General features: G+C 41.9%; 1 protein-coding gene across 1 annotated transcript in view; it reads left to right on the plus strand.

Moving 5' to 3' along the window:
- slc1a9 (solute carrier family 1 member 9) overlaps positions 1 to 26443 on the plus strand; it is a 29097-nt gene extending 2654 nt beyond the window's left edge. Inside the window, exons 3-13 of the mRNA XM_085454947.1 lie at positions 4603 to 4726; positions 11302 to 11457; positions 12294 to 12446; positions 14271 to 14527; positions 16304 to 16409; positions 16520 to 16646; positions 18547 to 18780; positions 19540 to 19734; positions 22934 to 23068; positions 23223 to 23661; positions 24273 to 26443. Coding sequence (XP_085311073.1) covers positions 11307 to 11457; positions 12294 to 12446; positions 14271 to 14527; positions 16304 to 16409; positions 16520 to 16646; positions 18547 to 18780; positions 19540 to 19734; positions 22934 to 23068; positions 23223 to 23661; positions 24273 to 24479 — 2004 coding nt within the window. The 5' untranslated portion in view covers positions 4603 to 4726; positions 11302 to 11306 and the 3' untranslated portion in view covers positions 24480 to 26443. The remainder of the gene's footprint in view (positions 1 to 4602; positions 4727 to 11301; positions 11458 to 12293; positions 12447 to 14270; positions 14528 to 16303; positions 16410 to 16519; positions 16647 to 18546; positions 18781 to 19539; positions 19735 to 22933; positions 23069 to 23222; positions 23662 to 24272) is intronic.
- Positions 26444 to 27857: the final 1414 nt, after the last annotated feature.

A 27857-nucleotide genomic window follows, 5' to 3' on the forward strand; every position in this document is an offset into this window, starting at 1 on the left:
CACGTGCACACGCTTTGTTTGTCTTATCCACATCCAGCGTACAGTAGAAGCAGAGAACCTTCTGAGAATTTTCGGGATCGTCTTTGCCAATCAAACACAAACACTTGCGCGCACATACATACACACTCCCTAATGTCTCCTTTGCGGCATTCCTACCCCTTGGCATTTACTGTCAGTCGCTCGAAATCCGTTCAACCCTCCCACCATTCTCTCTATCTCCTTCCCTGTCTGAACTTGCCCTGCGTGCACTTAGATATTTCCACCTCGGGGTGCATCAATGAGAGTTTGAGTGGTTGAGAGAAACAGAGCAAGAGAAAGTTGTGACCGTTTCACAGCCGAGGAGACCCAGAGGTTTATCTCAGGCATTCATTCACAGAACAAGTTTTGCTTCATACTACCGCTCTAACACGTCACATTAAAAGCTTTCCTTAATCCTTAAGTCATCAAAACTCTTTAAAGTTAAGCTGCACTATTTAGCAGGCAAATTCAATGCTGTACAGTGGTTTTCTATTTTCAGCAAACAACATTATCATGACTGAAACAGGTTTCCGGTCTTTTATTAAAGCCCTGTAAAAAACAAAAAACAAACAGATTTCTTTTATAGCACAGCGCTGCCTTGTACAGAGTCTCTCCCTTCAGAGGAGCGATTGAATTCGACTCCACACGTGATCCACCTTTTGGATCCCAACATCTTCAACTGGTTCTAATTTTGAAGTTTCCAGATGTCGCTCTTACTCCCATCGGCCCCTGTGATGAATCTTTCCCACAGGCAGCGCCATCAGGCATCAGCTTGTTGCCTCTGCACTGGACATCCTCCTGCATTTGAAACTCAGATCCGAACGAAATTGGAAGGTAGCTATTATAGCAATTATTGCAAATAGCTGAGCCGAGCTGTCAGGGCGAGGCTCTCAGTCTGTCTGTCCATAACAGAGCCACCAAGTCAGGCCTCAATTACACATCCTCAGCCTCCCCAAGGTACCTGGTGTCAGTCCTCCATCATCTCCTCTTCCATCTTCACTCACTTTGAACGTTATTTTAGTGTCTTCACCTGATTTCCTGACATTTTCAATCCTTTTCCGTGTTTCTTCCATCACTCGCCTCACACCCGCCGCATTCCACCCCTAAAAAAACCTTCTCTAATGAAAACTGCACTGCCATTGCTACCACACACGTACACACTGAGGTATAGCTGCATGTGTTTCTAATTTCAGGCGTAATGCTCCGTTCTCCGCAATCTGACCCAATTAGCCAGAGCCTGCTGGAAATGCCCCAGTCGCCAGACAACGGTGGCAAAGAGGTAAAGGTCAAAGGTGAGGTCATTCATGGGGGAGTTCGAATTGATGAATGCATCACTTCTGCCTGCCTGTCTGTCTTTGACATCCCTGTGTGCGCCACTTCAGCTGCTGTCCAGTTTCCCCATGAACATATTTAGCACAGGTGGAGGTTTGAGCGCAAAAAGCAAGCCAAGCCTGAAATTGAATTTCACAGCTTACTAAAGGTCAAAGAGGATGAGTGACAGGGTCTGGAGCCAGACCACACATAAACATGCAAACAGCGCACATGTACACCGAAGCAAAGAATGCACGCACACACACGCACACACGCCCATACCGATACACTGCCGCTCTGACAAACAAACAGCACATGCGGCTACAAGTCTTTCCTGCATGAAACTGAAATTAGCGTATGGAATGTTCACCTTCGGGAAAACAGTTTGGGAGGGAGAGGGAATATGAGCATCAAAGCTCCAAAGCCCTCATTAGGAGAACGGGGTTTGGTAATTCAGTTTAATGCCTAATTAGAAACAGGTTCAAATGGGTGCAAAATGCAGACTGGCGCTGTGTTGCATTGCCTAGCAGTCTGCCTCGTTCCACGTCTCTCTCAGTTTGGATTTTGTGTGATGTGCGATGTAGCTGGGTCGTTGTCAGTTTACGAAACGGCTTCACGCAACGCATGCACACACTCTGCGCGTCTTGTTTACATCATCTGCATCGCTGTCACCTCTCCCCTTACAGCACCCCTCTCTCTCCCGCGGATCACCTCTCAGTCACTCCTCCTCGTCTCCTTATCGGTGCCTCCTCAGTGTCCCGTTACAGGACCCAGTCCACCTACAGCGGCTACACTTTCATTCAGTCTGGATCCCCTAGATTAGACATGCAGCCTAAATAGTGAGTGATCTATTTACAGTTACATCCTCCGTGTCGCCGACGCCGGCACAGTCCACAACTTCCTTGGTTCCCCCCTTCTTTGCCCTCGCCGTTCCTCTCCATCCCCTCACCTCCTCTTCCATGTGCCCTATTTTTTGCCAACGGGGGAAAAATGTTACACATTGTAAACTTTACTCACTGTACAACACCCGTAGGATTGGATTTCAGTGGCAGACTTTGTGTTTGAACTGGTCTGGCAATTAGTAGAGGATAGACTTACGGCTCACCTACTGCACAATGGAAACACCGGCCCAGTTGTACAAGCCCCTGTTCCCATTCTGCCCCTCTCCATCTGTCCTCCTGTGGGACTGTGTGTGAGTGGTGGGTGTGCATGGAAGGGTATGTTTGAAATTCTTGTCGGTTGCACAGTTTCATGTGTGCGAGTGTAAATTTGTTGTTGCTGGCACCGGATAAAAAAAAATCAAACTCAGTAGATGCCAAGACTTTAAGAATACAGTATACAATGCACTAAGATCTGACTTATAACTGTGGTGTTGTTATGAGTAGAAACTAGTGTTTGTTAATGTATAATTTGTGTAATAATCAAATATGCCCTTATAAAGGAAAGATAACAAATACTCTACATGAAAAGTGGAAACCTGTGAGGCAGAAAAATGAAGCCAATGCAATTTGTCTAAAAAGCAATTGAGGTTGACTCCATTAGCGAGCCAGTTCTCACAGACGTCCACATTAAGATGTTCAGCTTTGAAGCATTAAAACTGTTTGCAACAGTGTGTTGCAAACACTGTTTGATCTCTGGTTATAGTTTCTCTCGTAAGGTGTAGATTTATGGATGTGGCTGCTTTGATTAACATTGATTAACCTTACCTGCACTAATTCAGTTCCCTAAATCCAACCAGTCAAATGTCTCTCTTTGGCTTTTAGATATTTGTTAACAGAATTATACTACAAATGCTGTGCAGTACAGCCTGTCTGAGAATCTTGTGCTCCAATTGTGGTGAGTGAAATTCTAATATGTTATTAGTCTGTCACTAATTAGCAGATTGCACCTGTGCAGCTCATGCATGCTGCTTGCTAGCCAAAGCTTTTTAGTGTTAACTGATAACTTTGCACTCTACCCTCTGTTCTGCTCTCTGGGTTGCTTCTCACTAAAACGCTAATGCTGAGGTTTCAAATACATAGTCGGGAAACCATGACGTCACGGTGGTTGCATCCATCGTTTTCGTGCAATTTGTGGAATAAAAACAAATGTTATGTTTGTTTAGCTTTTGGATAAAGTGACATTGTAATATAAAGCATCTGTACAGTCTTGTTCTTATATTAATATTCTTCTCGTATTTGCTTAAATTGACACTTAAAGTTCAACTCTAAAGAATATCTTACTGACCTAAATATTTGCTGAATGTGTTTTTGTGTATCCTTAAGCTAAAATTAGAATGGACTCAGCAACAAGTGACATCTGCTCGGCAGTCCAGATTCCAGATCAGAATTTCTGTTTTTTTTTTATTTTGGTAGTTTTTGTTTGTTTGTTTGTTTGTAATGAGCGATCCTTTTAGAGATACCACAGAAGGTAACTGAATGTGCATCAATTTATAAAATCACCATTATATTAGTGCTATAGTTTTGAGGTAATTTTATTTTACTCTAGTTTTCGTCTGTCTGCCAAGCCAGCAAGGAAACGGCTGTGCGGGTTTCGTACTATACCGAAGAATGCTTCCTTAATAAAGTCTGCAAAGTCACGTTGTTATACAACATCATGTATGACAGTTGAGATGCTACACTCATAAATCACCCCCCCCCCCCCCCCTTCCACCCCTCCCCATAAAGCCTCGGGCCTCCAGTCTTTACGACGCAGCGCTCTGGAATGACAAACCTGAAACTTCTCATCGTCTTTATCACTTTATTTCTAACTCCGTGTATTGATAAAGTGTCACGGTTCATGGAAAAAGCCTGACCCTTGTATGTGCAGTATGTAGCAGCTCCACCCTTGAGCCCCCATGCACTTTGAGGCCTCACCGACTGACACTGATATCTGTCAATGTATGCCTCAGGGGGAAGCTGCTGAGCAGGTTTCTTCCATTCAGTGAAGAGTCATAGCACCCTCCTGTGGAAGGGAGGATAATGATGCCCCCCCCCCAAACTCCCCAAACTCCTAACTTGCAGAATTTCCATAATCATTTTAAAGTTGTTTCTTGCATCTATCTTCCACCTTCCGTGTGATCGTTGTCACTGGTAATTCTCGCCTGTCCCGTGCATTCCCCAAAAGTGTAACCAAAGTGATATAAAAGAGGCTTGTGATAGACACAGTCATGAAGGCTGAGAGAAAGGAGGGAGGGGAGGAGATGGGAGTGAGGGTGAGATGCAGTGGGGTGAGGTGGGGGAGGAGAGGGGCTCAGAGCATCAAGCTGTTGTATTAATCTGCAAATTTCCTCAGATGACGCAAAGACTGTGACTTCGCCTCCCATCCCCTCTTCGTCTTCATCATCTCCACGTCCCTGCTCTGCGTGTCTCTCCCGATGCCTCGCTCTTGTCGGAAGGGAGACAGCGACAGACAGCAGGTAAGCTCGTCCGTCTCCTTGTTGTCATTTTTTTATATTCTCCTCTCCAATCATTCACGCCTCGCGCACATGCGCTAAATTTGTATCATTTGTGACTATTCAGTGTTTAATTCCAGACACATTAATGGTTTGTTTCATCTTTTTTTGTGCAAAGATTGTGAATGTTTTGGGCTTTTATTTCATTAAAGACATTGGCTTGGGTGATTTTTCAGTTTTTCAACATGTGGGCCCTGTCATGTTTTATCAGGTGTGAGTAAGAGGAAGAAAGATCAGAGAGGGATCAGAGAGGGATCAAAGCTGGAATAAGAAGTTTCCAAAAAGGTCTGGTGGCCAAATGAGAAGATGGATTTACTGTATGAAGGGAATGAGCTGTGTTAAATGTAGTCCTGCTGGAGGCGATAGAGAAATTGCGGCGACAGATCAAAAAAGGAAAAGACAGGAGAAGGAAGGAGAGCGAGAGGAGAAAAAGGGAGTTTATAAACTGCAGAGCTTTACTGGGGTGAAGAGAGCAGATGTGATAGACAGTCTGTGCTTAAGGAGTTCAAACAACAGATTAATGCACTCAGATTATCGTCCGTGAGAGAGGAGGGGAGGGGGTGCGTGTCTGTGTGTTGACATGTGTTCGCACACGCACATGCAGACAACACCACACACACAAGAACTCAAGTCTTTTCTCTCATTTTCACTCTACCTATTCTCACATCTTAGCAAAATAAAGCTGCCACATTTATTGTTTGTATCTTTTGAGACGTTGGGATTTTCTTCTTGTTATTGTATATGTAACGCTGTCCAACAGATAGGCCTGAGACATAAAGTGTTAGTTGTTGATGTCAGCTTGTCACATCCTTGACTTCCTTTGAATTAACCTCAGGACACTTCTGAAATATTATCCAGAGCCTGCTCTTGACATGCCTAATTTCATTCTACTGGTGATCTTCAACTTGTGTGAACTGACAGGAAATGCAAGTGAGATATCTTTGTGCACTAGAAGCCATTGGATTAGACAGCATTTATCAAATCCAAATTCGGTGCTGAATCTGATTATCTAGTATCAAAAGTTTCCTGTTATTCACTGTCAAACAGTCAAGAGGCAGCATCTAGACCCATGTGCGCTCACGTGTGTGTGTGTGTACAGACCTGATGTGGTCGACACTGACCTTCACTGACTGTAACCCCGCTGCTTTTGCGATCTGGTAAACTCATACACCAGGCATGTGTTTGAAGGCAGTTGTGCATATGTTGAAGGAGTTTGGCAGCGCTCTGCTTTGAAGTGCACGGACACTCGTGCTGTGTATCTGTCATCGCTGATATCTAGAATATGGGTGTCTGTAGGGAGAGAAGGCCGTTACGGCGTTTTTGCGGTGCAGCATGTGCACGTTATCTCTTGTCTTTGAGTGTAACTGTTATTGTGCAGCTTTACAATTATGTGTTAGCAGCAGAAGCAGGCAATCTTATCCCACCATGGTTAATGTTTGAAAGCAGCAATCAAATGTGAATTACAGCTCAGTTCATGTTTTGCAAGGTAAAATTAGATCTTTGCAATACAAATGACCACCTGATGTTTTGTTAAATGACTTTCAAGGTTTTTAAGGCTCAAAATTGGCCTTTGGCAGATGGCCGAATCTGGTTCTGCCTCAAGTTTCTTACTATTAAAAGGGCAGCCTTCCTCAACAGCATTGCCAAGTGTTGTTCAAGGGAGTGTGTCTCATCTTTGAACCTTTCAACATAAAAGACTACAGTTGTTATAAACTGCTGTTATAACAAATTAAATTGTAGTCAATTGAAACAGTCTCAAAGTTTATATAGTTAAGACAATACTTAGATATATCTGTGCATTTTCCTATTTTTTCTGTCTGTTTAATGAACAAAAATGTATTTTATGCTCAAATAAATGTAACCCAACTTAAAAGAAAAATGCTGAGTGTATTTTTAATACAGTTCTGGTGATTTTCTGTCGTGGAACGCCATCATGGTCACAAACTCAAAGGAGAAAGAAGATTTGAAAAGGTCTTTGAAACTTTGAGCTAAAATGTATGTTTAGGAATGTTGAAAAGTAATCAGCAGTTTCCATTTATCCTGATGACCCAGAGGTGAAATGATGAGTTAATTATTTATGAGCGTAAAACAAATTTGAACCTTTATAGTCATTTTAAGTGAGAGACAGATTGTAAGATGATGTCATCTTCTCAAATCTGTGACTTTGCTGTTTTTTTCCATTTATGTAGCAGGAAGACTTCATGTTATTTGGTTGATTTTCTGTCAGACGATCATTGATTAATGCAAAAAACCCAAAAACATTCGCCAGCTACAACAGTACAACACATTCATTTTTGTGATATTGCATAATGGTGCTAACAGGATAACACACCCAGATCTTTTCATTTATTAGATATGCGATGGCAGTTGTGTGTTGTTTGGTTTATTGTGTTTGCTGCAGTGGCCATCCTCATCTCCCTCTGCTGAACAAGGGTGGTGGAGGGGCGGGATGGGGATTATATCTCGATCCGTTTGCAAGGCTCACACCAAACAATCAACCATTGGACATAATCCTCTGACACACCCGTACACACCCGGAGTTACACACACATACACACACATGCACGCACAGATGGTTCCTTAAAATAAAATACAGCGTATATTTGTAACATCCACACACAGAAAATCTTTACATGGATACACTATTTGAATGCGAATGTTTGTAAATTTGAATGCGAACCTTGATTGAAAGAACAAAATAATTATTGATGGGAATTTAGTCTGTGTAGAAAGCACCAGTGAATCAGGTGATTTAGCGGGAGACGCGTACCTTTGATCGGTTTACATGCCGTCACACAGTGATCCCATCTGGATGCAGAAGTTCTCTTATAGTTCATATTCGTTGCATTAAAAAGTTGAGCCTCTCCTACAGTTTATATATCAAAGTTGCGTAGAAGCGAAGGTGACATTCTCACATTTACTCACTTAAAAACCAAGAGAAGTTCACTTTACAACAATAGTTTGCGTGACTACAACAACTTTATCATGTCAAATGGCCAAATCGATTATTCACGGTCCTTTGTTGCTCACTTCAGATTTTAAAATGTACATTTTTGTTGTGTATATCTAGTGGCAGCCATGTTTGTATGCTGATTTTTAGAAGAAATCAAAAAGCTTGTACGCGGTGAACGTTAAGCTCGGAGAGTTAGAGCTGCATCTGTTTGATCTCTTGGATCAACGTCTGTGATCGAACGGTCGGATTATTTATGTGGAAGACTATGGGTGGAAATGAGGAGGGGGGTTGACGAGCCTGCGACAGAAACTGAGGTATTTCTCTCGAGCTGTACGCGCACCTTTTTATCTACAGCTGCTTGGGCTCATTTACAGTAATCAGAGCTCGCTCTTTGGGGAGATTAACTCATTCTGGCGTGGTGACCCGTCGCCCTGGAAGCCATGACGATTAAGAAGATGTGTCGTAAGTGCATGACCGCATGTGAAGATTGTGATGGTTGTCACGCGCTGCACAGGTCATCATCACACATCAGATGGATGACCGCAGTGTTTACGCTGAGGGAACTCATGTTTATCCAGTCGCCATTACTCTGAAAGTCACTGTGGGAGGTTTTCTGTCTGGTGTCTGTATTTCGCAAAGAGGGCATGTAAACAGCAATGCTATCACTACTGTACCAGCAGGGTTTAGTGCTTCTTTTATTTTCCAGAGCTCTTGCAAAGATTTAAAGTTGTTCTCTCTTCAAAGGAATATGCGCCTGTGTCTGCAGCCTACCTGGCAGACTGGTAATACCTGTGTCATGTTGCTCTGAAATCCTGGATTACTGTAAGCTGGCTGACCAAACTGAATTCACTGACTTGAATTCTTGCATTTTATTCGTGATGTAACAGAAATTCCATGTGGTGCATGGCCTTTGCTCTGTATTCTGTTTAGGGCTTTTCAGGCAAGACTTTAGAAAGTTAAGGAGTCAAATTTAATCTTCCCAAACTGTAAATGGTCTCAGTTTTCCTCTGTTGAAAAGCAGCAGGTCAGCCCAACAAGAGTTGCTTCCTAGAGGCCAGATACATTTTGTCTTGAGGCAGCGCTGACATTTCCTGGAGCAGGAAATCTCTCTGTTGGGGAAGGAAGACAGATTTGCAGCACCGCATCAGGTCCTTGAGGATGTCTTTGCAGCTTACACTCATCACTGCTGCTCTCATCTCAGGATACATGCTGTTGATTAGTTTTTTCAAGGTCTCTTATCAGGAAAGGAGAGGATGAGAGATATTGTTATTCTCATAGTATTAGTCTTTTTCACATTCAGCAGGATTTTTGGTTTTTCTTGTTGTCTGTTTAAAAAGTAAACTTTACTCTTTCATTTTCTTCGCAGTAGCCCCTTTTGTAGGCTGGTCACATCTCAGTTTGAAACTTTTACTTTTTTGGGCTCAATTTTTTCCGCCTACTGTGGTCATTTAAATCCACACAAGGGGCGGACAGTTGTCGTAAACACTGATGAAAAGGTGAGAGACGTCTTTCTCTTATTCTCATTCGCATACGCAAGCAAATTGCATGTGGTCAGCTGACATTACCAAACAATGTTCATGCTAAGAATGGCATAAGGATTGAAAAGAGGATTTGTGAAGACTATTAAGAGGAACACCCTCCCCCTCCTCTCCTCGGTACTCCATTCACCGAGGATTATATCTCTGCAATTGAAACTTGGCTGGGCGTTCTCCGGCCCTGATACGCACCAGTTTGGGATAACTCTGGAAATCCAAATTGGTGCTTGGACTGGACACAGTCACATACTAGAAAGGGGCAGAGATATGGCCAGAGGGAGCAGGAGGTGAGAGCGTGGAAGTGAGCACATAAAGCAGTAGGTATCTTTTTACACATCCTCCCTTGTGTATTGTTCTTTTGGTTAATGTATACGACTGTATGCCATCTGCTCAAATTGATGGATTATAATGATGTCTGATTGCAGCTATCTCATTGAGTCAGACTCTCATTGAGTCAGACAGTTTGTAAATGTGACGCTCATACTTGTGACAGGGATTTGGCACGACCGCGCTGCTCTCCAGATGTGTTTATGTACAATTAATGTTGAGAGATGGTAGCGGTGGGGTCTCTGAAATTTTCTTGGTAGACTGGAAACGTGTCGTGTTATTGGACAGCAAACACATTCTTCCTCCATGACTCATTGTTTTGATGGAAATAACTCTGCTTTATATATGTATCTATATCTATATCTATAGATAGATAGATAGATAGATAGATAGATAGATAGATAGATAGATAGATAGATAGATAGATAGATAGATAGATAGATAGATAGATAGATAGATAGATTTGAATTATTGTAGGTGTGATTTGGATTTATAGAGACAGCACACTTGGATTTCATTATTATCAAATTACTCTTTTCAGTAATGCTGTCCATGTGGTAATGCTGACATCATTCCTGCACTTCGGTCCAGGTTAAATATCTATTGGATGGATGCAGACATTCACAGTTTTTGAAGGACTCTGTTAATCCCTAGACGTTTCATTTAGCAGGCTCCTGACCGTGACAGCTTTCTATGAAGTAACTCAACAAGTATTTGATGTATTGCCATTAATTTTCACTCAGATATCAAATGGTGCCCAGAGCATTAATATTGACCCTCTGAGTTGTGAGTCATCATCTTTGACAACCCCTAACTCTGGCTGATTGGGACCCACACCCAATTTCACACCTTGGCTCAGGCGAATAGAGGATCATCAGGGGGTCCTTTTGTCCCTCTGTGGGGGGTTACTCCCACTAGGTTTATATCTGGGACTCTCCACCATTTGACCTTAGAACTGAAGAAGCTTCTCGGATGAGAGGTGAAACGTCTTCAAGTAACTTAAAGAAGTCCAGACGCTTTTCTTTGCAAGCTCCTTTGATTAGTTTGTACAGAATCTTTTCAGTTTAATAAATCCATCAGAAAAGATGGTGCACATTAAGCAAAGTTATAGATGAATTTGTCTTATCTTTCTGTTTTAAGAGAAATGTAGGTGATAAACATCAAAAACACCTGAACAAATGCTTTCACTGTACACAGGACTTCATTCAGAGCGTGTATCACATCCAGGGTTCACATCCTATTGCTTCTAGGGGGTCATTTTTTACCTCACTTTACCTCACTAATCAGCTAAATCTGTTCCTCTATCTTCTATCACCTCCATATTGTGCTGTATTTGGAGTCTGGCAGTTTCATCATTTTCCATTTAAAGGATGATGAACAGATTACATCTCTTGAGTTGTTTCTTCATGTCCTGTTTAGGCCTTGCCTGCTGTGTTTGGATTGCCTTCAGTTATGCACATTTACCTCCATTTAGAACCTAAACCAAATCCTCACAGGACATTCCTGTTGTGTGAGCCTTAGGTGCTTCTGGTTTTCACTAATCCCCTTTGAAAAATAGGCTCGACCACCCCCAGCGGTAAAGTGTGAAGCCTTGCTAGTCTACCCTTGCTATGTTAAACATTTATAGTCTAAGCTAATCAGCATTGCTATGAGATGCTGCAGTTTGCTTTCCAAAGCACGTCGTCATTCAGCACTAAAACCCACCTTTTCCACTGTCCTCACAGACAGGATGACAAACCAGCCGACAGCCAACCAGTCCAACGCAAACAAGGAGAAGGAGAAAGAAAACCAGCGAGATGACAACACAGAGATTGCGTATAAAGATGCTGGCCATTGTAGCCGCAACACACACAACCTGCTGCTGGGACTCACGGTTATGGGTACATATGAAAAGAAGCACTCAGGCGATGCCATGATGAGGGCACAAGTTGAAGAAATACTGGAGCAAAACAAGCCTTTGTTTTGCTTTTATGCACATAGTTTAACACTCCAAATTCCCACATGTTTTACTGAATGACTAGAATTACAACTGAGGTTAGTTTTATTGTTAAAAAAAAGAAAAGGACCAATTTATGCTGCAGCAAAAATTACCACACGCAAACCTTGATGTAAATACTCCGAGATCATTTTCCCATGAGATGTCTTAGGCTTGTTGTTGTCTTTGCTCTGCCACTGTAAACACTTTGGTATGTTTCTCCACAGCTGTGTGTTTTGTCAAAAAAAGCCTGCAGAGTCAAGGAGTGTGTTATTTTTGTCTGCAATTTGTCACATAGATTTAAACCTTGATATGAACTTGTTTACATTTCAGTAGATGGCTCTCATTAGTCAGCGATCTCTTGCATCTCCAACGTTAAACACAGCGTTAGGGGCCCTCACAAAAAAGGCTAATGAGTCCGCCGAAAGGTTATAAACTGAGGGTGATTTCTGACACGGTTAATATTACTACTGAGTTTTACATATTTGTGACATTTGGAACTCATTTTTTAAACCAATATTCATTAGATTTTTAAATGTGCACATAAGGTAGTGTTTAGGCATGCGTTTCGAATTGTCTGGAAACTAAAACAATAGCCTGTGCTATTATGGGACTTTTTGAGGCATGGAAACATAGTATGCCTTTTTAATGGTTTGGGAAATGAATGCAGACATGATTGGCTAAACAACTGCTGCACAAAAACAAAACTCTGTAATTAGCTTATTTTTTTCCGCTCCTCAGGCGTCGTCATGGGAGCCGTTTTTGGGATGATGCTGCGGTACATGCAGGTGACAGACAGCGCCGCCCTCACAATGGTTTCCTTTCCTGGAGAAATCCTTATGAGGATGCTGAAGATGCTCATCCTGCCTCTTATCATCTCCAGCCTTATCACAGGTGTGGCCATTATAGACAGCATCATGCTGGTTTTAATAAGTTAAAAAGTAACCAATACTGTGTTAACACTGTAACGGGTGATTGTCCAGTGTGTGCATAATTTAGGGCACACTCATTGTCCCCAGTGATTACTAACCAACTACAACCTCATACTCCTGAACTTTAACCATAATAAACTAAACTAAACATGTTAACTGTAGAAAAATTTTAATTCTGACATTAGTAGAACTAATGGACTATTGCATGTACATGTAGTCTACAGGACTACGTGTACTTATTAGTCAGAAGTTACCATATTTGGACAAAAGGGTGGATTTCTGTTATAAGCTAACTCAAGCAAATTAACTCTACCAAGTTTGGTTAGGAAGGTGCATCTAAGACTGTATGGGAGCGTCACACAAACATACACAATGTAGGTAAAAGTATTGAGCCACTCCTCTTATGGTGTGTTCCATCTGAAGCTGGAAATTGGAATTTCGTAGTTGGATTTTTCAACTGGAACATTCCCCTCAAGTCGGACTTCCAAATCAGAAAACAACCCCACCAACCTTGACTTGGTGGCAGCCCATGTAAATATTAATGAAACTGTAAAACTCGTACTCTGCCACTGCACTGCCACTGTTGTGTTGATAAATAGGTCACAAATACACAGTTAATAAAAATCTGCAATCTACAATAAGAAGTGCCCAGTTCTGCTTAAAATCCGCCGTAAAATCTCTCCTTAAAAGAGTCCCAGTTTTGAAGGTGGACCCTTTGGAAATTAATTGCAATCTCTTCAGCTAGACTCTATTTGTGAATATGCTGCATGTTTATAAGCACAAAAAAATAAAGAACCATTCCACTGCATTGCTAGTGATATATGAATGACTCTACCTTGCTAAGAAGCAAAAAGAAATCCAGTATTTCATAGCTTTTCTGACTTTGCCACTGGAACACAGTGAATTCAGGACTGATAGCTCCAGCATCCAGCCTCCAAGGCAAAAGCAATGCTGCATTAATTTTTGAATTCAAGTGTTTTCAGTCCCATCGTCACAGGTGTATAAAATCAAGGACCTACCCATGCAGTCTGCCTTTGCAAACACTTGTGAAAAAATCGGTTTTTCTAAAAAGCTCCCTGAATCTGCTTGTTCTCCTTAAACAAGATTCCACCTTTGCAACAAGTTGGTTTGTGAAATTTCTTGCATCGTAGATATTCCACAAGCATCTATAAGTGGTATTATTGCAAAGTGAAAACATTCAGTAATCACAGCAGCTCAGTCATGACGCCGCAGACCTATAAAGTAACAGAAACAGGGTCAACAAGTGCAAAAGTCTTAATATCTGCAGCGTTCCAAACCTCGTCCAGCATTAACATCAGCACAAAATCTGTATGCTGGGAGCTTCACGGTATGGGTTTCCATGGCTGAACAGCTCCTGCACGTGTTAAGGATTTAAGTAAGTAACATGCATTTTAAATGCTCGAATTAAGGAGGAAAACAGACGTATAATATCAGTTATGTATGCTCTAATATTTCTCTTGTAATTGGATAAAAATACTCCAGAAATCATCAAACTCACAACCAGTTTAGTGACTGAAATTAGAAAACCTAGCAGGTAGCTAGCCAGCTAGAGCCACCTGAGTTGATTCATGAATTAGCATGTGAAAAGCTAAAAACTAAAAAGCCAGCGGTTTATCCAAAAAACATGTATCAAACTTTAAACACTCTACAGGAAGTATTTGCACTTTAAAGTACTGGGAAACTCGAGCTTCGAGGTAAAGACGCTGTTATTGACTCTGTGGACTTGGACACACGTTGTTTTACATCTGTTGTCTGTCTCTTGTAGGGCTTGCTGGTCTAGACGCGCGCTCCAGTGGAAGGATGGGTAGCCGAGCCATGGTGTACTACATGTCCACCACTGTAATCGCTGCCGTCCTCGGGGTCATCCTGGTGTTGGGGATCCACCCAGGGAACCCTAAACTGAGGGGAGGCAACTCATCATCCACATCCACGAAAAACCAGGAAGTCAGCAGCCTGGACGCTTTCCTTGACCTGATTCGAAACCTCTTCCCAGAAAACCTGGTGCAAGCCTGCTTCCAGCAGGTACCCTCTACATTAACCATCTACTGCTTCATTATCTTGGCTCATCTTGAACCATAAGCTTTCACGCAAACTGAAAATGTTAATATAAACATAGCAAAGAAAGATTCTTGACTAATACGTTTCCTTTTAATAAAACGCGAGTGTTTCCCAGTATTGCTTTGCTGGGACTTTCAGCATCAAAGCTTTTGGTAAGGCTCTACATTCCTTATATGAAATTTGCATCATTCAGCTTTAAGGTGATGATAATCAAACTACACTGAATAGAGAAAGAAATTGGTAAATAAATAATATCTGAAGTTTATTAAAATTGTATTTTTGTTTTTCAAGATAAATTTCCTCTTTAATTTGAATGAATGTTCACAGACATCGCTTCATGTGCTTCATGTTAATAGTTTACTAGAAAAACCATTGCAAACTACAGATTTAAGTTTCCAAAACAGCTACCACTTGGATCCTGAATTGTGATTGTTTTGTCAGCGATTGTCAACAATTATTATTGCTAATAATTATTATCCAAAGTGTATCATATTGGAAAGTCTTGCTTGTGCCCCAGGCCACATTTGAGGAGATGAACTTTTCTGGATAAGGGATTACTGAGCAGTTTGAGAGAATGAAGGACTCGGACAGAGTTCTTAAAAACTTATGGTTCTCCAGAGAGGTTAGCTGTTCTCCAAACTTCATACGTAACAATTTTTACATATGCTGTCTGGACTGATTCAAAGGCTTCATTTGGCTAGAAAGAGGCTAAGAGGCCACGCAACTCTTTGGACTGTTGGAGGAAGCCAGGGTACTCACGGGAGACCTCACGCAGGTGTGGGGAGAGTATGCAAACTCCACACAGAAAGATCACAGGAGTCAAAGCCAAACCCATCCCCAACAGGGGTGGGCAACTCATTTTCTAAAGGGGCAACATGAAAAACTGGGACTGGTGTGGATTGCTGCAGTAATACACTTATAAAATTAAATTAATATTAAACAGAAATGAGTTCAGATCATTGGTGCAGATCTCCACAACAGTTCTGGGACAGTTTGTTGCCCACCCAGGGCCCAGAGTGTGATAATCTAGTTTAAAACAAATACTAATATAGAGCTTATCAACTGAACCACTGAAAACATGTCTTACATACTAAAAGACGATAAATCAGTGCCATTGCAATTCATCAAGTCATTTATAAAATAGATCTAGGGTTGCTTTTTTCCATTCTTTGTAATGTATTGTGAGTTAGTGCTAATGGTGCCGTCGAAGAGGGACAATTCAGGAAGCGGCTTGTGTTTTTGTGATGCTGCAGTTGCCTTCTTCTGTCCAATCCTGTTTTTTCTGTCATGCGTGTTCGTCTGAATGATTAGAAGTAGTTGTCTGTGTTTGACTGGGCGATGGTCAGCCGTCCTGCAGCTACCGCTAATCTCTTTACAGCTGCAAAGCCACATACTTATTTAGTGCAGTAAGGCATCTGCTGGTGAACCGAGAGCTTTATTTCTGTCTGCATCTTTATTTTAAACTGCGTCTTTGTTCATATTCATCAGGAATTCAGTAAATTCATGTAAGTCACCGCTTTAGCAGCAGGGAATTGTCCTCCCCCTTTCAGCCTTTTCGTCTCCTTTTTCTTTCCCTTTGTTGTATTTATGTTTCTCTTTTGCCTTTTCTTTAAACAGAAATCAGAGCACGTCGTGCCGCTGCCAAAACTTTGTTTGTTCACACACAATGGGAGTTACAAAATCTAAGCACCCCAGCACAAACCACAGAATAATCTGAATGTCGCCCCGTGTTTCCTTCAGGTTCAGACGGTGCTGAAAAAGGTGCCGGTCGCAGCAGCAAACCAAACTGAGCCCATATTAGTGACCAGAAAAAAACTGGAATACAAATGGGGCATGAACGTCCTCGGTGAGTTGATAACAGAGTTCGTATTGCGAGACGCTTGCGTTTTCCAGGTCTCTTTTTGGTTATTTGTTCTCATTTTTCCACTTACTCGCTTGCTTTGTGTTTTCGTCAAGGTTTAATTGGCTTCTTCATCACCTTTGGGATCTGCATGGGCCGGATGGGCGAGCGTGGGAAGGTCATGTGTGACTTCTTCAACATCCTCAATGAAATTATCATGACGATGGTGTCCATGATCATGTGGTCGGTGTCTTGTATTCCTTCATTCGTATTTGTGTGTCTGTGTTTAAAAAGTGCGTGCCTCTGTTTTTCCTCTTGGTGGCCAACGTTTGACATTTTGGCGATACCACATACAACGGTCGGAGACAGTGATGGATAAGGCGAAGACTGTGTGCTTGAGGCAAATTGTGGGAACAAGCAGCAAGGTCAGATAGAAAAAACAAAAAACAAAGAGGAAGAGGGAGAAAGTGTGTCAGTGAAGGACACAGACAGATGGAAAGAGGGAGAGGGTTTCCCTGGGACATGCTGGAGTCTGTGGTATGCTGGGGAGTAGCAGGAGCCAGGGCCCGGAACGGCGTTGTGGGCTCCCAGGGGAGCCGTGGTGGAAGATCTCCAGAATGTAATGGATCCATCAATGACAGAGGAGCTACTTGATGGCAGAGCAGAAAGTAGATGCGGGCAGGAGGGACGTAAAAAGATGTGTGTGAGAGCAGTGCACGTCTTGAGGCTTCACAGAGCCCAGGCAAGTGGCGCAGAGAAAGTGTAGCGGTACTCGGAGCGGGGATGGGAAAGGAAAGGAGGAGTAGAGTAGGCGGTTGGACGAGAAACAGCAGGATGCTTGTCTCGCAGCTCCTCTAAGCCTCCTCTACATGTGCAGCTGGACACCAAAGGAACTGTATCATTGTCTGTATCACTCACTCAGTGTAAACAGATTACTCACGGGCTTATGGTGCGAGCCAAACACAGAATCCAGTGTATACAAAAAGCACGCATCATACAAGGGGCATATCTATCAAATCATATACATGGCATACCGCACCAAACAACTGTCACTGGATGCCAGCTGACCTGGGAGAATGCACCGTTTCATGATGGGACAAGGAGTCGCTTTAATTCAAGTGTCCCAATAACTGCAGTCTGTATTCATGAACAGGGACAACTGCTCTCCAGAGCTGGAAACCAGAGATCCAAGCATGTGTCCTGTCCCCTTGCAGAGAAACGTGCTTCTTTGACAGTGACTAAAGATTTATGAGGTGGCGAAAACGTTGGCCTGACATTAAAAAAAAGTAACAGGGTGGCTACAGCTCCTTAAATATTCTTAAAATATCTTAAATTCATATCAATTTATAAAAGGCTTTGTAAAATTTATAGTCATGTCACCACATGGATTACTAGAACACAGTGCCACCATTTCTGCGGCATTGTTTATTGTTCTGCTATCCCTTTTAAATGTGTTTTATATGTGTAAATATAGTTAATGGCAACAGGACGCTTATAGGCTAATTATTGACTTATTTAATGGTTGTTGTGTCAGAAAACATCTTAAAATACTGAAATGTGATCCTGGCAGTAACATGCAGACATGGTGAGTTCACTGACAAACAGCTATGGTGGTAACCACCAATAACTCTTAGTGGTTGAAGCCAGTTCATAGAAATATTTAATAGGACAATAACACTGCATGTGAAACATTTTTTTTAATGTTTGGGACGGTGACAATGATTATGTTGTTTTCACATTAACACACACTTGTGTTCCTAAATAAAGCCATTTTTTGTCTTTTTATTTTTGTGTGAACTTTTGTGCTTGACTATATATATAAAGTTTGTATTTTTCATTACAGGTTTGATCTTAAATATTATTTTAAAGAATAGTAAAGTAGAAAGAGTAGGTAGCCTTCAAAAGACCTGTGGACACCTTGTCCTTTGTTGTAATTCATCCATAATTATTAGATTAAATTCAGTCAATCAAATCAAACAATTTCTGCCTTCAAATGGCTTTGTTGCTTATTGGACAGTTTAAAAAAGCAGAAAGAAATATTCATGTACATACACATATATAGTGTATACTAAATGGAGTTTAATGGAACATGAACCACAATCAGTCCCAATCAAATAATTTCTGCTGTGATGTCTTTGTCCAGGTACTCTCCTGTCGGCATTGCCTCTCTGATTGCGGGAAAGATCGCAGCTATCGGGGACCTGGAGATGGTAGCCAGGCAGCTGGGCATGTACATGGTGACTGTCATTGTGGGTCTGATGATCCATGGGGGCTTGATCCTACCCGCTATATTCTTTGCAATCACCAGAAAAAGCCCCTTTGCTTTCTACTCTGGGATCTTCCAGGCATGGATCACAGCCTTGGGCACTGCTAGCAGGTATGACAGCTTGCAGGAAGTGCATATGTATGTTTGGAAGTCGTCTGTTTGGGCATGTGTTCACACATGTGTGTCACATATTTCTTTTACAACACGTATTGCTTGGACAGCTGTTGTAGTTACCGTGATTGATCGGCGTAGCCTGCTACTCGCTTTCAGCTATTTGGGTTAAATCTGAAAGGCCTGAAGGCAAAAATCTGTATTTATGCAGCTACACTGACAAATCAGGACAGCAGAGCCAAAGCGCAGGCTATCATAGACGAGTCCATGTCGGACAGATTCTGTGTTGTAAGTATCTAAGCCTTCGGATTAGTTGCCACCAGCCAAACTGGCCCCGCTGTATCCTGCCCGGCTTGGCTTGGCCCAGCCTGCCTGGGATTCAGCATTGCCAAAATAACCAACTGTTATTTTGGCACATTACTGAGGCTTTAGTGAATATGGGTAATCCTATCAACGTTTTCTCTAATTATATTATGACCCGACCTCAGCGGGGCCGGGAATCAAATTCCTTTAATTCACATGTTGGAGGATTGAAACAGTGGCCTACCCCAGCTGTTAGGACGAGGCTGTCGGCCGACTCAAATTTCTCCTGCCTTTTTTAATTGTTGTCTCTTCCCTTCGCCCTCACCTCTGCACTTATGCCTTTCACCACCTGTCTGCCTATTTTATATCCCTCAGCAGACACTTTGCGCCTGCTCCGAGTACATCTGCACCTTTTTTCCCTCTAACTCGCCTTCTTGTGATGCCTTCTTCTTTCAGCGCGGGGACATTGCCGGTCACCTTTCGCTGCCTTGAGGAAAATCTGAAGATTGATAAGCGTGTGACTCGCTTCGTACTTCCCATAGGTGCCACCATTAACATGGACGGCACTGCCTTGTACGAAGCCGTGGCCGCCATCTTTATTGCCCAAATGAATGACATCACCCTGGACTCTGGGCAGATCGTTACTGTCAGGTAAACCACATGGTGACTTGACTCTCATGACTCAGGTTTCATTATCAGAAAGCAGCACCGCTGAGGCGCCGCTGCTCTTTCTCCCACATCAACTATAAGCCTTTAATAGTTTCCTTACTTGGCTGCTTCTGAAGATGCCTTACAGCATCTTTGCCAGCCAGCTATTCGTTTCCAAAACCAAGAGCAAAAAACATTTATCTTCTACTTAACCTACTCAGATTCCAAGCACTGCTTTTTCTTCTATTTACATTTTTCATAAAAGAAACAGAACAAACCAAAGTGGTTTTAATATCTATACACTGGACCTTAACCAGTCCACACAGCGGTACAGTGGTTAGCAATGTAGTTGCACACAAGAAAGTTCTGGATCTGCACCTCGAGGTCAGCTGGGGCCTTCCCGTGTGGAGTTTGCATGTTTTCCCTGTGCCTGCGTGGGTTTTCTCCGAGTGCTCCAACTTCCTTCCACTGTGCAAAGGCTTGCATTTTAGGTTGATTGGTCTCTCAGAATGGGCTCAGGGTGTGGATATGAGCAAGAATGGTTGTCTTGTCTATCTGGTTTGCAGCGCTGTGATGAACCGATGACCTTTGCAGGAACCAACATCCCTCGCTCAGTGTCATCTGGGAGAAGCTTGAGCTACCCTGCAACGCTAGCTAGGCGTGCAGTTTATAAAGAGGATGGACTGACTTTTGTAGAAAGTGTCCAGTATACAAACATTTGCATTGATTATTTCAACACACAGAATGTTTTAGTTACCAACAAAATCAGAAGTGACGCAACATGAGATGGCAATAAATAATAAAACTTTATGCATATATTCTGATTCTACATATACATTTAAATTTGTGCTGATATTGACGTGAAACGCTTCATAATGCTTAAGCATGGATGTTGGAGCACCTTTGAGGCCCTTGTGACAAGCTGTTTGTTGTCTTTTTGTTGTTGTTTACGCCATCAGCTGAGTAAACTAGGTGATAGAAGGTCATGTGTTTAGCCAGAGGAAAAAGCACCTGGCACAATTTACTCACATGCTGTGGCCAAAAGCAGGATGGGACAGGAAATTGTGGGGGTGTGAATGTAAACATAAACCGATGTGCACATTAGTGTAAGTAGCCTCCATCACGGTCTCTGTCACCTGATTGCACCAGAACAGGTTCCTTTTTTGTCCTGCTCTCTGTTATTTTTCCTAAGAAGGATATTAACAAACAATATTCCCTGAATACCGTGTCAGCCCGTCCTGCTGTAAGGTTTTTGTGTCAAAGTTCATTCTGATTCAAATATTAGTAAAAAGGGAAAAATATCAATTATGTTCTGACTCATCCTGAAGTCTCTCGTCCTGCGTCAAACATAGATGAATGGAAAGTGACGTTTGACTTGACTGTATATAAAAGATGGACATGTTTTGGAACCAGAAGTGACTGCAGCTGGACAAGAGGAGCGCTAAGTTTCCAGCTAACACCTAAAGCTTGTTTAGCAATCTGCATCTGTAGCTTTTATGCCTGCACAAATACCAGCTGATTAGTGTTAGGCAACATTCAGATAAATTACAAATAATTTCACTCATCAAATGTCTCGGTGCATCTTTATCGAGAAACCAGCAACACAAACACATTGGAACTCGTTCATTCATTTTCTTTTCTGCATTTACAGAAGTGTACAGTCTGCATGCTTTAGTTCATTTTCAAACAACTTGCATCAAGTATGTTACGAGGTATAGAAATAAATATTGAAGGAAGTAAAGAAATATTCATCTCCCATTTCTGAGGTTTGAGCAGGAGATTGGATCCAGTCTGCTTGGATCAGATTCTGCTTGTTGTGGCCGCGGGTTACAAATAACGCTCAGCACTTTGAAGTTGTTTATTGTGTGTCTTTCATCAACGGCTGTTTACCACGAAATCGAATTTTAAGAAAATGCTGTATGGTTTTTGTGTGATGAAACTGAAATAAAATCCATATGTACTACATAAATCTGCCCCACTTAATCTCCCAGTCACAGCGTGGTGATAATTGGCACTGCAGTTTGTCAGACACAATTGAGAGAGTAACTAATAACAGATGAATAGCTTCATGCAGTAAATATCACAGTTTAGAGCTGTATCCAGACTGGCTGGCCTGCAGGCCCCTGTGGTTACTGATAATTCTCTAATTGCAGACATGCAATGACAAGCAGCATTTTTCAGAGTCTTTAAAGTTTTACTTTAGGAAACATCTTTTGTTGTGGACAGAGGAACTGAGTCCTTTCTATCCTCATGTACTTTATACAAGCATTGCATTGATGAAATACACGTAAATGAGCTCACATAAATCCGAGACTTGTTGGTGTGTGATGTTGAGAAACAGAATACTGGACCACTCCATGTGTAAATCTTTGTGGGTGGAGACAGATTAGGGTTTTTGATTTTTTTATATGGTGATATTATAAACACGTAAAACTAAAACTCACCTCTCGCTACAATTTAAAGTCTTTAACTTTAAGCTAATTGTGCTTTTGGCTGCCATATGACTGACTAAACATGCTGAATCAGCAGTGAAAGCATGAATTGGTGAGTTCCAATATTAAATGTGGTTTCGGTTAAGCCTTTTCTGGTGTTTCAGTGGTTTTTGAGCACAATGGTCTGGTTTTACAGTTGGGTTTAATTATTTTTTCATATATTTTTTCCATCACACATCTCCTTTTGCATGTGGAATTAGTTCACTTTTGCATTTTTCAGTCTACCATTTTTGGCGAGTGTTCAGAAAACTATGAAAAAAGTAATGTCTGTTGCCAGCCCACATCACTCAGCGGATACAACTGCTATGTAATCAAAGAAAGGATATCTATTGGAAAAACTGATGGAGGCCATGCTATTTAATTTGCTTTAGCTTAGACCTGCATTACTAGGTAGTACTAGACACAGAATTTAAAGACACCCAGTGTGTCCTTTGATTTATGCAGATAGGAAAAAAAGGCAAAAAGAGGCCTAGGGCAGCACAGTAGTTACAGGGATGTCTGACACTTGACTCAAGCTGAACTATTAGGGAGTGATGAAAGGGTTGCACTTGATTGATTGACTGATTGGAAAAGGCCATATGTGCATAACTGTGAAAATGGGAAAAAGCCAGAATCGTCACTAAAATCACGATTTGATTATCTCTGCCTGCCTACAGCACATTACTGCAAGCATGATTTAAATATACCTTTTTCCCATCTCTTCTCTCCAGTATGACCGCCACACTGGCCAGTGTTGGAGCCGCCAGTATTCCTAGCGCTGGACTGGTAACCATGCTACTGATCCTGACAGCTGTCGGCCTGCCTACCCAGGACATCAGTCTGCTGATCGCTGTCGACTGGCTGCTGTGAGTCAGGTGTCTGATGAGCAGGCAATAACAAATCACTGCTCTGCAATCCATGTTAGGGTGCTATAATTAACGTATGCAAGAGGTTGTGAAAATGTTGGTATCACTAAGACGTCGTTTCACTCACTGACACTGATGCCATTTGTCCACTCAGTGACCGAATGCGTACCTCCATCAATGTCGTTGGCGACTCATTTGGTGCCGGGATTGTGGATCACTTGTCAAAGACGGAGCTCACCGAACTTGATGCAGCCGAAATGCAAACGCTCCCGCAAGAGGGGGAGCTCGATTTCGTCCCTCCGCCGCCAATCCTCACGGAGATGGACATGGTCGACCCTCTCAAACCGCCCGAGCTGCCTCCTCGTTCCCCTCGCCCACCCAAACAAAACCACCACAGTCACATACTCTCCCAATCCCACTCCATCACTTACTCGCCATCCCGTTCTGTCCGGTCTCCGTCACCACGCTCCATCAGTTCTCCCTCTCCGCGTTCCGTCTGTTCCCACTCTCCCAGGCCTTTCCGTACTCATTCCCCACGCCTCCTGCGCAGGACAGAGCCAGGATATTGTGTCCTGCCCAGCCATGACAATCAGGTACGTACTTTCTACCTTATACTTTAAAGACAGATGGCAGTTAGTACATACATTAGAAATCTAAATCTTCTTGTTATCCTTGTTATTTAGCATAGAGTTTGTTGAATATTACGAATATGTGTCTATAGTTTTGTAACTTGTAATTGACCAAATGTTTGATGTTTTAATGTTTTAATAGGGTCATTTTACCAGTTCAGTATAAATATACCAAAAGCTTAGCCTTGACACTACTCTAAAGGCTTTTTTTTTTCAATTCTTAGCTCTGTATGACATCACAGAAACCCCACTCACCTGCTGTTAAAACCCTCGGATGCATTAAGATAACTAAGGAGTATTTTGAACTGCAAATCATGTAAAGCTACTCTAATAGAGTATAAAAAACCAAAAATAAAACTACAGAGAAATTAATATAATATGCCCACTTTATCATGTATATTGAAAATGCATCAAAGATTTCTGGATGCAGATAAACACAAAGCCTTGAACCTAATAATATGACTATGATGACATCATCCTGGGAAAGACCTTTAACATTTAGCATGTTTAATTTAAGTATGTTGGTCAGTCAGTGCAGGCTGCATGATCTCATTTCGGTCTCTTCACACTCTCAGATTCCCACACTGCCGCGCTCCTACAGAGAGAGAGAGAGAGACCGAGAGAGAGAAAGAGACAGGGAGCGGGAGCGACTGAGGCGAGAGAGTGAAACTGAGGAGGAAGAGGAGAGGGAGAGGGTTCTGGGCGAAGTAAGCGACGGTGAGGAGAGCGATGACACTGCTTACGATCGAAGGCACACCATCCCGCCGTGCGACCTGCCGTGATCAGATTTCACCACCAGCGTGTTTCACAGTCGATTTGTTTCCACTTTTACGACAGGTTTTAACCACTTTCAGCTTCACTCTTCAGTGGAGGTACAGAGTGGGTTGCATTGCTAATTTTTCAATGCACGGATCTTAAAATGTCATGATGGCAATGCAGTGTAATATTCCCAAGAAGGCCCTTAAAAACCAGGCCTGAGACTTTTGCCCTGTGGTTGGATGCTGAAAGAGTTTCTTTTCCTCCTTATCTTATCTACTCCAGTCTTGATTTATCATTTTTCTTCTGAAATCCACCCAAACCTAAAATGTTCCCAAACGCATACACGTCCACGAATTCAACTGATGCCAGAGAATGTGAGTCTGCTCTTGATGAAAAAAGTCTGCTGGTGCTCTCACCAGCCTTGTAACGCACAAACAGGAATTCATTTTGCTCAGATTCCCTTTGCTTCCCTTTAAGGAAGTTTTAAAAAATTTACTTTTAAAAGAAAAGTTTGACATTTTGAGGACATTTGCAGTGAGGAAAAATGTATTCACAGTTAAAGACTAATATCATTAACTGTAAATATATGTAGAACTTCAGGTAGCTTTCAGTGGAAAACGGCTGGCCTGGTTCTCTTTCAAGGTCATAAAACATTTACTAGCACCTTTAAATCTCATTAATTAACAGGTGATGTCTTTTTCTAACAAGTTTAAAAGCTGAATTTAAAATGTGCACTTTTGCTGGATGTTAAATTTTTCACTAGAGTGACAGTTTGATCCTTTCAAAGTCTTGCATTGCAGGTGGTCACCAGTACTGGTGGATTTACTTCACTTTGGAGATAGCCAGGATAGCTGATTCCTACTAGTGTTTTGGCTGAGAAAACTAGCAGGTAAACTGTAGCTTTATAATTAGTATACTGATAGAAAGTACTCGTTTTAATTCTGCTTTATCGATATAGTTCCAAATCAGAACAGTAGTCAACTCAAGGTGCTTTGAGTTGACTACGTTTGAGACCCTATCGTATTTTGGAGCGAAAAACTCCAGAATCCAATGATCCCCTTTGAACAAGCAGCAGGTGACAGTGGGAAGGAAAAACTCTCTTCTGACAGGAAGAAATCTCCAGCAGTGCCAGACTCAGGGAGGAAAGCCATCTGCCGTGACTGGCTGGGAGGTTGGGGAAAAGGAAACAAAGGAGTAAAACGAGATGCTTATTGCAGTCTGAGCCTATTGCAACTTAACTAACGGATGCTCCAGGGTCACCTTGTCGGAAATGAAAGTAGAGTTTTTCACACGTGAACTGACTGCAGCTATGAAGCTTTTCTAGCTGTTACCAAATGTAAATGTGGAAATATAAAAATGCATCTCAGTCATTTCATTTATTAGTCTATAACTTGCCAGCATGAGAATACAGAAGGTATGTGGTTTCCTCCTGCATGCCCAGGCGCCACTCGAATTCAAACCAAAGTGAGAACCAGACTAAAGCAGATTTTTTTCCTGTTTTGTGCTACACGTGAAAACTCATCATGTGCGATGAGTTTGTGCGTGAAAGCCGCGAGACAAATAGATCTTCCTATTTAAGACAGCAAATATCTTTCAAAATGTTGAACTAGTCCTTTAAAAATGCCAACTGATACTTTACATCTGGCAGGCAGTATTTTTATACAGTTCTCTTTACATGTTTATCCTCAGTGCTCTTTTACCTTATTCCCTCTGACATCAGTCACTGTTGATGTTAATATTGTCTATATTATCTAGGGTTTGTATTTTCTTTGTTGTGGTCTGGTGTGTGAAATGATGAATTTTAGGCCAGAAGCTGTTTCAATTTTGTTGTTTGTTTAAATTTACTTGTTATTTTACTCTTACTTATTATTTAAATTTGTTAATTGCTGTAAAATATCATCTTCTGTCCCACTGAACTGCCTTTCATTTCAAATTGAGCTTCATGAACTGCCTCCCTACATCCTTGAGTCTCAATGCAGAGTCACAGGTCCAGATTGTGTGTATACTGTATGTAATAAAATCTTAGAGATTTATTTAAAGTAACTGCACTTCTCTTGTGTTTCCTCTGCTGCTAAAGGAACTTGTGCAATCTGTGGGAGGATTTGCAGTCAAAGGGGGACACGCGTCAGTGTTTGGTGACTAAAGACAGTGGAAAAATCCTGCAGACAAAGATATTACTGAGTGGAAAGATTGCAACACACACATAAGCAGAATGCACACATTACACACGAGGCTGTAATGAGACAAAGACAGAGATACCAACACACTTAATCCTCTCAGTGAAGAGTTAGAGATGGGCGAGGCAGGGGAGAGTGATGGATGGGAGAGGAATCGGTAGGCGGCAGATGGCCAGAAAGACGTCAATCCTTTTCATTCTTCCCAGACAGCATAAGGGCTTTGTGGGTGATTGCAAGCAAGGCTGACGTTAGCTCAGGGACACGTCAGAGAGGAAAGCTGAGCAGAAAGGTGAACCCCCCCCCCCCCCAAAGAGCTTCTGCAAAAACTGAAAATCGAAAACTCTCGTTTAGGTTCGTTAAAATTCGAGTTTGTCTCGATCGACATTTGCGGCTGATGGAGTCCAAAGAAGAAAGCGCTAATCTGCCCTGTGGCATGAGAGAGCTGCCCCTTCAGCGCATGACGTGGGAATATCATGTCGCACCATCTGAAGGGAAACGAGGGTCAGGAATTTAATCACTGCAGCTATCACTGTTCAGAGCAGTTTGTGTGTGAGTGTTGGGGGTTTGGGGGGTCACGGGTCACAAGGAGCATCATCTGCTCCTTTCTATTATCTTCACTCCAGCTCTGTTTCAACATAACATCAGGACAAAAATTTAAGACACAGAAGCCATTTTCACAAACTAGACGAGAAAAACTCTTTTTGCAAAGAAATATATTTAAAGCAGTCAGTATTTAAAATTACAGGTGCTAAGAGGTATTCCTTATAGTATAAACAGAAATACAAAGAATTATATGATTACATTAATCAAAGTATGAATCTTGTAACTATTTTCATGGCTGAGTGCTCTGAGAAATAATGATCTGATATATCATCATGTGGCCTGAAAGTTTTCCAAAGCTCAAATTGAAGCCCACAGCATCATAGCCAATTTCTAAAAAGCTGCGTGTGAAAAAATTACAACATCTCTTTTAAATAAATACATAACAGAGACAGATTTTGTCTTGAACTCTAAACTAATTCCATCTTTCCCTCTTCACATTCTAAATTGTGGTTTTTTTGGTAGCGTAGTATAAAAATAAAAGATAATTTATGCTCTGAGTTCGAGATGGTTTACAAACGTGATGATTTCAAGGTGGAACACATTAATCTGAAGTCTTTCTGGCATATTCTAAATCAGACCCACAAGAAGCAGGAGTGAGCCTGGCAGCCTCTAGATGTCAGC

Source organism: Copadichromis virginalis, linkage group LG4 (assembly GCF_057382275.1).
Source record: "Copadichromis virginalis isolate Kocher_CV1m ecotype Utaka linkage group LG4, C_Virginalis_male_GT1.1, whole genome shotgun sequence".
In the NCBI taxonomy this organism is placed as follows: Eukaryota; Metazoa; Chordata; class Actinopteri; order Cichliformes; family Cichlidae; genus Copadichromis; species Copadichromis virginalis.